At 39.2% G+C, this 11,531-nt stretch overlaps 1 protein-coding gene and 1 pseudogene across 1 annotated transcript; both read right to left on the bottom strand.

The window, feature by feature from the left end:
• Positions 1–211: 211 nt before the first annotated feature.
• Positions 212–1,582, bottom strand: LOC137733529 (F-box/kelch-repeat protein SKIP25 pseudogene; annotated as a pseudogene).
• An 8,567-nt stretch (positions 1,583–10,149) lies between these two features.
• LOC148695500 (disease resistance-like protein DSC1) lies at positions 10,150–11,530 on the bottom strand. Its single transcript, XM_088697761.1, has 2 exons — positions 11,133–11,530; positions 10,150–11,001 (listed from the first exon to the last, which is right to left on the bottom strand). The coding sequence occupies exons 1-2, from the start codon at positions 11,493–11,495 to the stop codon at positions 10,285–10,287; spliced, it is 1,080 nt and encodes a 359-aa protein (XP_088553887.1). The 5' UTR covers positions 11,496–11,530; the 3' UTR covers positions 10,150–10,284.
• Position 11,531: the final 1 nt, after the last annotated feature.

The raw sequence follows: 11,531 nt of genomic DNA, 5'->3' as shown, positions 1-11,531 counted from the left end.
AAAAATTGAGAATCTTTTTATAAAAAAAAAAAAACTAATGGGTACGAACTTATTCTAATTTATTTTGATTTTTTATTTTAGAAATGTTTGAATTGAAAATTAATTAGGAGTTTAATAGAGGTTTGAGTACTAAAACCCTAAACCAATTACTAATTTTTATTTTAAAAAATTATGTAATAAATATGGAAATTCATTATCACATTAATGCTAGGAACATCAATCAAAATTTGAAAACTAATGAAGTCTTAGTCAATGAACAATATTAACTAGGGATCAGATACTAATTTTTCCTTTTGCAAAATATGATTTAAGGCATCACTCTTGTCCAAGCCACATTAAACTATTTCAGAAGACCAAACACTTACTCCGACCTACACATCCTAGGCAAAATGTGTACCGCCACAACTTGCAGCATCGGCGGCGGCTCCACCACCCAAATCCTCGGCTGCGGCGCCACCACATCCACCACCGCAATCCTTTTCTCGTTAGCACAAACCACACAAACTCTCCCTCTCCCAGCACAAACTTGCTCAGCCTCTCTCAACACATCCGACTCCACCACCATTTCCCAGCAGTCGTTCTCATCATCATACTTGCTCAGCACGCCTCTACTCTCATCCACAACATACATCACATCATGATCATGATCATTGTCGTCGTCGTCATTGATGGATGCAGCAGCAGGCCCATTCCAACCACCAATCATGCCTCGAGGCATGTCTTGCCATGTGTCATTTTCCACGTCATAAACAGCTCCTTCTTTTCTTGCATTGCCCTTCACATTCACCATCCAAAGCTTCCCTCTATACCCAATTGCCTCCACAGCGTCCCTACTAAACCTCCCATCTTTCAACCCCGCCTTCTTAACCCATGATGAAGATGCCTCCTTCTTCTTCTTCATGTCCCACTCCTCCATAGACCTCGCCAAGTCGCCCCTGTAATTTGATCCAATGCCACTTGCAACGTAGACTTTTCCCCCTACTGTCCCTGTCGCACACCACCGGCGAGGCTCTGCTAGCGGAGGGCCAAATGACCAATTGTTGGACAATGGTCGGAAGACGAGAGGACGAGGCAGTGCTGGAGTGAAATTGTAATTAGTGGCTGCGACGAGGACAAGACTGCCAGAGACGGATAGTGATTGGATGGGGATTTTTCGGGAGAGGAAGGAAGGGTGGCGGCGGAGGAGGTGGAGAGGAGGGTCTGAAGGAGGTGGAGGGAGAGATGTCCAATTGTTTGATAGGGGATCTAGTGAGTAGAACTCAATTGATGAATTGCAGTTGTAGTGGGGAGGTGGAGGGGAGAGAATGGCATAGAGAGCGAAGAAAGGAGGGAATGAAGGAGAGTAAATGAGGCGCCGCCATGAACGGCAAACAAAGTAGAGAGTTGAAGGTTGGATCCTTGTAAGGCAGAGCTGTGCAAGGTGGTTGGGTAAGCCTGGCAACAACGAACACTCGTTGGAAGAGTTCTGTGTGTTTTTGTTGCGTTTTGGTTTTGGTATATCTTGATCCATGGCTTTATTGTTTGGTGTGAGATGAGAGATGCGAGAAGCACCTTTTCTCTCTCTAGTATGGATAGTATGGTGGTTTTTAGACGGGCTTGGGTGTCTGGAAAGCTTGTGCCTTTTTATACTCACGTGGGTTCATTTCAGCTTCTGTGTTATGTATAAAGTGGCTCCATGTGTGCAAATTGATATGTGGGGTTTTGGTGCTTTGGATTGCATCGATAGCCAACATAAAGACAGCAATTAATATGCATTTATTTTTGGGAAGTGTTATTGACACTTCAAAAATCTCATTCTACACTCCTCACAAGTATATTTTTCTTTCTAAATATAGAAAGTTTAGAGTGTAGAATGAAAATTTTGGAGTACCAATAACAATTTTCTTATTTTATTGTATTTCAAATTTGAGTACTGTCTGGGAGACCACATATTTATACCATCTTGATGTATTATATAACATGGCAAATGATTCAAACAATCATTAGCTAATAAGATGGATTCATTTGATTAATTTATCATGTCCACATCACTTATCATATCATGAATGAATACGGTACAAAAATATGATCTCCTTAACATTTTTCTTTAGATTTATAAGCTAAGAAAATTGTGACACCAAATGAAAATATCTATAATGAATGTGCGAGTTTTCTAAATAATAATAATGATAATAATGAATCTATGACTTATCTCAACTTGTTTGCTCATTTAAAATCTTTTTTTATGGTTTGTTAGTATTCATTTTCATTTATAAGTTAGTTTTGCGTCAACTCTTATTAATGACGAGTTTGATGTCCAATTATGATTAACATGTACCAACACAATTTATTCTCAAATTCAGAAAATTATAATTCTAGCGTTATTTTAACACAATTCACGTTATCACTAGTACACGGCTATACTAGTGAGTTGTATCATGAAGCTAGAATTCACGTTATCACTAGTATAGTTTTTGAATTTTTTTTATGTTTTTTCATTAGTTCAATGTAACATCCCACATCGCCCAGGGGAGCGATCCTTAAATGTATATTCTCATCCTTACCTAGCAAGAGGCCTTTTGGGAGCTCACTGGCTTCGGGTTCCGTAGGAACTCCGAAGTTAAGCGAGAGTGAGGCTTGAGCAATCCCATGATGGGTGACCCACTGGGAAGTTGCTCGTGAGTTCCCAAAAACAAAACCGTGAGGGAATGGTAAGCCCAAAGCGGACAATATCGTGCTACGGTGGTGGAGCGGGCCCGGGAAGTGATCTGCCCCGGGCCGGGATGTGACATTCAAACTATTCAATAATATAAAAAATGAACGGTCAGAATTGAATTTAAAATTTTTTTTCTCCTTACTTGCCAATTTAATTGATAAAAAGCCGGATTATCCAGTGTCACGGATTTTGAAGACAAACCACTTTTAGTGAGTTGTTAACTTGTTATGCGAAGTATATTTTCTTTGCTGATCGTTAGATACAACTTCATTGTTAATGTTGAAATTTTGTTTTGCCAAAACTCTCATGTAATTTTTTTGGACAAATCACTAACTTCAATAAATATTGAATAAAAATATTGATGTCAACTTACGTATTTCCTTCAAATCCCTACGCAAAAATAGTAGGATTGAGAAAGACGAATTTTCTTTGTAACTTCTTCATCTTCTAATGTATTGTCCAAGCTAAACTAATCCTAGGCTTCAACCGAGGCATATAATTATTAAACACGAAGTAGATTCATGAACCTAAAGCCCTTACCTAAATTCCAAACCGCCAAGTTGCTGAAGCAACTTGTAAAATAAAACGAAGATTGGTCATCTTGTTGTCTCTTGTGAGACAAAAGGGCCAAAGTCCGACTTTTGCTGAGCGAAGCCGAATAGTAAATACGACAAGATTTTCCGAGTTTTTTACAATAAACAATTGCGTCACCCAGTGTGCTAAGTCAGGGGCTTTCAGTAGTTTCCGGGGATTTTTGGAAAGTTTCGAATGGATTTTAGTTAAAAAGAGAGAAGAATGATGCCGACTAAAAATCGGACTGCAAAACTACAAAGCATGATAAATGAACAAAGTTAAAATAAGGCCTTAAAATAATGTAAAATAAATATACAAAGTTGTGTGCAGAGTAGTGTAACGGTGGTGTCCTGTGCCAACAATAAAAATCATATTAACTCTAAAAACTACAAAATTTATGTGGCAGGTAAGCCGAGTAATTATAAGTTACTTATATCATTCTTGTGAATGCGGGCATGCCAACTCGTGACTGAGCTTGGTCGAACAAGTAGAATAATTGTGGCAATTGTATTGAATGCGCTATTAGACTACAACTGAGGAATGAATACCTCTCCTGTAAGAATTTAAAGCAACCAAACACCAAGACCAAAACATGAACTCCAAACACAAAAAGACTAACCTGGATATATGCACACAAGAAACCAGAAAGGAAAACATACCTGCAGCAACAACAGAACTCGAAGCCATTGTCGCAAACTCTCAGTGAACCTTCTGTTCTCTTGCAAAAAGTTAAGAGCTCGACTCACATATAGGTTATGGTCCAATATGAGCATTGAATCTGTGAGAAGACAGGCCACTATATATATACATATAGACTTTTCCAAAATAGATCAGGATTTCCTATCAAAATCCTCATCAGAAACAAACACTTGTTTCCGCACCATGCAAACTAATCTCAATGCTAAAAAAAATCCTTTTCTATTAAGGATCATTATTCCTTTCATCAATAGGACTTTCTATCCAAATTGAATACCTATAACTATTCCCAAAACTTCTCAATCTCATACTCATATTCTTACATCTTAGCCTAGGGTTCTAGAACCTGAAAACAAAGTTGCTTAATTTATCGTGAACTTTAGGATCTTGTGCGCTGGGGTTTAACCGCTTCAACGATATTCGTGAGAATATAAGTGTGCTGAATCGGTATCAGGCTATAGGGGCTAATGACCCAAAGGAGGTGAATGTCTTTATAATGAGCGTGGTTCGACCATCCAAAAGCCGAACTATTAAGTACACTTCAGAGTAATTGATCCTAGAACACCTCACTTCACTGAGGCTAATGAAGTGACTTCTTTAGGTGAAAGAATCAAGAACTCTTCGCCGACCGAGACTTGGTTAGATAACCAACCAACCAGAAGCAGTATTGTTTACTTGTCCAAAATGAAGGTGCTTCTGAATCGTCTGGTTTTACAGCTCCACTGCCGTTTACTTATCCAAACTGAAGGTGTCGTTGATTGTCAACACAATGTTTACTTATCCAAAATGAAGATGTTTTAATGTTGGGCACTTCTAGGCCCACAAAATGGTACAAACCGAGAAAAAGGCCACAAAGAGCCCAAAGTGAGATTAAAGACCAAAGAAGGTTATAAAAAAAGCCTAAAGCCCAAAAGGTATAAAGGAAGGCATTTTTTAGCCCTAAGATCGATCGTCTACCAGCCCAATTTGACGAGGTTTCAAGAGCAGGTCTACTCAAACATTGATTGAGCCACATGGTGACTCACAATCGAAAGCAGGTGTCACGCTTTGATCCCGACATACGTTCAGGATCGACACGTGACATCACCAAGTATCTATATATCCAACAGACCCTGCCTCCGGGATATGTACAAAGCATAATTCAATATTCGAATTGCGTAGAAATTTTTGTATACTTTATGGATGCATCTAACCTCCTCATTAGACTACCTACGTACCCTAAAAAAGGATCAAGCCATTGGTAGTTCACCATTCGCTACAATTCGACATATATCACAATCCATTCAAGTGGAAAGACATAACATTTCTCAATCTATCATTAGAACTTGACAAGCATGAAATTACTAGACTCAGGGCTACAAAACAACCCACATGACAATCAAGATTTTCAATTCATCCATCATATAAATCACTATGTTTCAACTTAATACCGTAATCCATAGCATGTAACATATCAAAGAACCAGCGAAGCACAATATTATTCTCTAGCCACATTGGTCAACTAATCTGATCGTAATAATAACACTCATATCCAACATCATTCCACAATCACTCGAATTAATCAATTCCATGAATCACAGATGCACGGTATTAACATTTAACTACATTAATCAATCAACAAGATCACATATCAATTTATGAAATTTAATAAAGGAATTCAACATAATTCCCTACCTAGATTCCAAGTAATAACATGATAAATCCAATTTACAAACACAATGTCTACTGTGAACAATTCCTATTCACTTGAATCTAGGGGTTGGACTAACTTTATGGAAGTAAGCAAGAGTAGGGATTCCAGACCACTTAGTGGAATCCAACTAAACTATGGTCGCCTATTTCAAATATACCAAGTACAACTAATCCTCATCACCCCTAGAATGCATATGGTCCCCCATAGCAGATATACCAAGCAGAATTGTATGAATAATCTCATTATGTAGGCAGTGATCACCCATCGCGGATATACCAAGCATGATCACCCTTGAATACGTATGGTCCCCCATCACGAATATACCAAGCAGGACCAAACCCTAACTCTAGGTAGTGATCACTCATTGTAGATATACCAAGCATGATCAATGCGTATGGTTTCCTATTGCGGATATACCAAGCAAGACCATATGCATAGTCTAATAACGTAGGTAGTGATCACCCACCGCGGATATACCAAGCATGATAACCCCTAATAGTCCCTCATCGCGGATATACCAAGCAGGACTATATCCTATAGCTCTAGGTAGTGATCAACCATCGCAGATATACCAAGCATGAGCACTCCTAGAATATGTATGGTCCCTCATCTCGGATACACTAAGTAGAACCATAAGCATAGTCTAATCGTGCAGGCTGTGATCACCCATCGCAGATATACCAAGCAGGACCATCCATGTACCACTGCTACATGGTGCAGTAAATTCAACACACAACCTATCCATACCTTAACCTCTATGAGTGACAACGTAGTCACCTACACCATCAACTTCTCATGGCCACCAACTAATATGTCACACAAGCATATAAGTTCTATAGAATACATCTAATAGGATTCTAGGATCACATTGTCATAAAATTTATCATAATTATCATTCACATTATTAAGAAGATAAATAAACACACACACACACACACACACACACACACACACACACACACACACACACACATATCACAATTTGACGTCCCATACACGTAAACTGATGTATATATATCTGGGATAATCCACTAAGCAATATAGACCCACTAAGCCCTACACAGTGTTTGTTAATACAGATTTTAATATTTAAGATCAATTCGTAGCCTATTGACCAAAAGTTATGTCTCTGTCAAAGGTGGGGTCCACAACCCTATACAAGTCAATCTGGAACATCCACCATGGATTTCTGATCTGTAACTTCCCAAGGATCTCGTTTATCTTCTAGAATAATATTCCAAAATTTTGGAACAATCCAATGGTCGGATCTCCGCCAATTGCTAGAATTAGGTTGCTATCAACGTTTGGTTTTACAAACTTAGAAATTCAATTTATGAAGATCCGTATGTGGATTCCCAATCTGTCAGTTCCTATGGTACTCAAATATTATGTACTATAACGTATTAAGGTTTGGTGACGATCCAACGGTCGAATCGTCGAATCATAAAATGGTCAAGTGACATAATATTTCATACTAGGTTCAAACTATCGAACTATATCAAATGGTTATCAAATTTGAAATCAGAACATCGAATTTAACTTAAAAAGGCAGGGTCAGCCCACTAGCCACACGCCATTGTAGGCGCCGCCACGGGTGGCAGTTTCCAGCAAACGGAAACCTGAAATTCCAACCAACACTAAAATTCACCAAATTTTGCAGAAATGTACAACTTAAGGAGAAGAACATTTTTCATACCTGGGCCGAAGCCTAGTTCAATCGGGAAGTGGCCTGAAAATCTCTCGAAACGTCAGAAACCCCAAAAATGGTGAGCTTCGATTCGTCACCAAAACAAACTCTGACGTCTCATTCAATGCTTGGGCCTTGTTCCTGAGGTTAAGGGGAGCCTATTGGTGGTGGTAATTGGCTAAGTTAGCTTCATGATTTTCGGATCGCCGTCGTACACCCACACGCATCATCATTCGTTTTTCCCCAAAACTACCACCAAATTCCTTATAGTTTAGGGTGAAAATGGAAGAGGGAAGGCTAGGGAGCTGTTTCCAGGTGGCGATTTGCCTTGATTCGCTGTGAATGCCGTCGGGTTTGCAAGCCGCGGTCTGGCTAGGTCGGTGGCTACACGGTTTTCTCCTTTTCTTCTTCTCTCATTTCCCCTCCTTTCTCTTTTCTAATTGGTCACTTTCTTTCCTCTCCCCCTTCTGATTGGTCGAGCCATCTCCCCCTTCTGATTGGTCGAGCCCTCTCCCTTCTTCTCTTTTCCTTTCTCTTCATCACGGCCTCACACGTGGCTTCATCCCAGCCATTCCTACTCGAACAAATTTGGAGCCTTCCAAATTTAATAATTAAAGGACCATTTGCCCTTGTCTTTGTTAATAACTCATTCATTATAACTCCAATTTACGTTCTGTTTGCGCCCACGCGTTCATATCAACACATACTATCCAGATATGCTAAGAAATTTGAAAAATTATGAAAATATCAAGTTCGTCCACAAAAAACTCATTTAACATAATAAGGGCAATTTCGTCCTTTTACTTATCGAATAAAATTTTATATGCTGTAAATATAAACGTGTCAAAACTATGAATATGAATACTATATATGAGATACGTAATTTTAAACAGTGAAATCCGAGAACGGAATTTCATAGCAGGAGCCTAGGATGGGCCTTAAAGGTGGTCGGGTTTGACACGCCTTGATCCCAGCGTTGAGGCCTATTCGTATCAATAGTTTCGAATCCTCCTCTCGATGTTGGACCCCTTTTTTTATAATCCCACTTTTGTATAATATTCATTCCGCTTATAATCTTAATTAGTTGTATGCTCTAAGTATGTTCATGCATTCTCATATTTTTAATATTTACGTTTGTTTCTTTTCGACACAAATTGCATGCATCTTGTACATGATTTTAGGATAAGCATGGTGGATTGGCTTTTGTCATCCTCGAATGTCGACCAACATGTGCCTATCCTGGTGATTTGGAGGATACCGGGATCGGAGCATGTCAGGGTTGCTGCTCAAAGAGGTAAGGTTGGATAACCAAGGCCGAGCAAGTCACTCGACATGCATCACTCTGAAAAGGCATGCCAATTAAACTAAGCACTTGTCACTTTACTGCCGAATACTTAGTTAATAGGTGAAAAGGTGTTAGTACACCAGTCTACACAAGTGGTTCATTAAATGCCAGATAAAGGGAACCCAAGGCTTGAGAGTTCATTAAGAGCCTATATATAAAGAGGTGGGATCCTCTTGGTGTTTGTGGGCATCCTCCACGAGCTCCTCACACTGTTGAGATTTTGTGACATCCTCCCCTAATCAATTAGATTAAAGTTAATATTGGTGGTGCTGCTGGTGGTTATCCTGGTTTAGCGAGTTTTGGTGTATTTTTCGAAACTCAGCAGGCTTTACTTTGGGTTGTTTTGCTAGCTTTTTACTATTTAGCTTCTGCTTTAGAAGCTGAACTCTCTGGTGTGGTTGAAGTGGTAACTCAAGCTTAGTCTCAAGGCTGGTCGTGTTTAAGGATTGAATGTGACTCGTATTGGCTGTTCACTTTCTTTCTTCTTCAAGTTCTTTGGTGCCATGGCATCTTAGGGTTCGTTGGTTAGATGTATAGCTCTCTTAGCTAAAGTGCGTTCTCATTTTTCTCATAATTTTTTAGAGGGCAATCAGGTTGATGATACCTTAGCTAATTATGGCATTGATCATGTTAGCTGTCAATGGTGGGATCATGTCACTTCCTTTGCGTCTACAGCTTATTCTAGGAAAACTTTTTAGGATTTCCTAGCTATCATGACTTTGTTGGCATTGTTTCTCTTGTGGGGTTTGGCTTTTTGTGTCCCGTCTTTGTGCTACCTTTTTCTTCTTTAATAGTTTAATAAACGTAGGGGACTGATCCCCCTTGTATTAAAAAAAAAAATTATTGATGTTCTAGACAGTGATTTGTAATATCTGCTCTCGGAGGAGATTAACTCTTAGTGTTTTGTTTCTTTTTACTAATTGCCCATTATACATGTTCCTCCCAGTACACATTAGACTAACATATCATATTATTAGTTTTAGAGGAATGGCAAAGTAGATAGAACATAGTTCCATCGTCTCTCCCTTCCACGAGTCCATGATCTCTTGTTCCTCTATTTCTCTCATCTCTCTCTTTTCTCCTGGCTTTGTAAAGTCCAAACCAGACTCAGACGAAGGGCAGCCTCCAGTCTGCTGTACTCCAGCACGGTCGCCGACCTTCATTTGAATGTTTTGCCGAGGGAGAAGAGGGAGGGAGGAAACGGGGTTGCAAATACAAAGAAACAAAAAAGGCAGGAAAGCGGGAAAAAAAAATTACACAACTTACTATGTTTAAGCCAACCTCTTGTATTATCTCTAACTTCAACTTGAAAAGAACCACAAACGTCGATACCTAGATTGTATTACATATATAGGTTTTACTTTGTCACCGCTTTTTTAAGATACTTTATTATCCTGCTCTCAGCAATGTCAACCTCGTGCTTGAATAAGAAATCATCTAAAGGAAAGGAGCTAGGTGGATTCCAAGTTGAACAAGCCCATGTTTCTTATCAGATCTATGTCAACACTGCTCAACAGTTTTATCTCGAACAAGCTTTGAGCTTCAACTAATTTCTTACAATGCCAAAAACTTTTACAGAATGAGATCGTTCATGTTTACCAAAAACTTTGAGCTTCAACTAATTCCTTCATGTTTACCAAAAACTTTTCAATGATGTACTTATCTGCTTCCAATCTTGTTAAACTTAAGGGGAGCTCTGGAAGTGTTTGAAGCTTTGTGCAACCTTCTAGCAGCAGAGTTTGGAGCATAATAAGATCCTTCATGTTTTCTGGTAGGTTGAGAATTGGGTTTGCAGATAGATCCAAATGCTTCAACGCCAATAAGAAACCAAGATCACTAGGAATTTCTGATATATTGCAGTTGGCAAGACTTAAGCTTCCTAAAGAATGTGGTAAACTTTTGAATGAGAAACCGGTCAATTCAAGATTTTTCCTTGGTAATACCCACGACACGATAGATTGCCATAGTTTAGCTGATAACAGGTTGAATTTCTTTGCAGCAATAGATGTGGAGTGTTCCTCAGCTGTTTCTTTCGTATTGGAACGGAGACCAAGCTTTGAGCAACCGGAAAGAATGAGGTCCTGAAGAGATCCCAACCTACTAACACATGCTGGAATCTTCATGAGATTTTGGCAGTCTCTTAGATTCAATAAAACAAGTTTCTCTAAGTCTCCAACTGACTCATCGAGCTCGACCAAATTTATGCAATCTTCAAGAATTAGTCTCTCAAGGTTAGGGAGTCCCGACATATCAGGGATTGTTTTAAGGCTGTGCGAATGACTGAGATTGAGAATTTTCATCCATCCAAGAAACTATAAAAGCGAGATGCAAATTAAGGTTCATGAGTATAGTATTTTCCATTAGTATGTGTACAGGTAATGCGAGAGAGAGAGAGAGAGAGAGAGAGAGAGAGAGAGAGAGAGAGAGGGAGAGAGTATTGTACCCTGGTTCCCTTCCAAGCATGTTCCAGGCTTCTATTCCGCAAGTCAAGAACAACTAGATATTCCAAGAAAAAATTGGCTGGTATTGATTTTAAAGGAAATCCTCGCCAAGACAACCATGTCAAATTTTTCGAAAAATCTTCAAAGTCTCCATTGATTTGGACATTATTGAGCAGGAGAAGCTGAAGACTATTCATCCCTGTAAATGCCTCTGTTTTGAAGTCCATCTCATTTGATGCAGAACGTTGAGCTAAATTTGTTGAGGAAAAGCTAAATCCGACGACGTCTTGAAGCATTTCCTTCATAATCTTAAACATGGCACCGTTTTCTGTTACTTTTACCAAATAATGTCCTGCAAGACTCATCTTCCATCAACACGGGCAGGTTGAGCATGAGGCCCT

Source organism: Pyrus communis, chromosome 7 (assembly GCF_041283825.1).
Source record: "Pyrus communis isolate YQ-2024b chromosome 7, ASM4128382v1, whole genome shotgun sequence".
NCBI classification, from domain to species: domain Eukaryota; kingdom Viridiplantae; phylum Streptophyta; class Magnoliopsida; order Rosales; family Rosaceae; genus Pyrus; species Pyrus communis.
The sequence above is the reverse complement of the archived record's forward strand: the minus strand, read 5'-3'. Positions and strand labels throughout refer to the sequence as shown.

Bases quoted from the DNA above. Each gene is read 5' to 3' on its own strand.
- LOC148695500 (XM_088697761.1), bottom strand. From the start codon at position 11,495: ATGAGTCTTGCAGGACATTATTTGGTAAAAGTAACAGAAAACGGTGCC. The intron at 11,002-11,132 runs GTACAATACTCT...TCGCTTTTATAG, and splicing joins ATGCTTGGAAGGGAACCAGG to TTTCTTGGATGGATGAAAAT.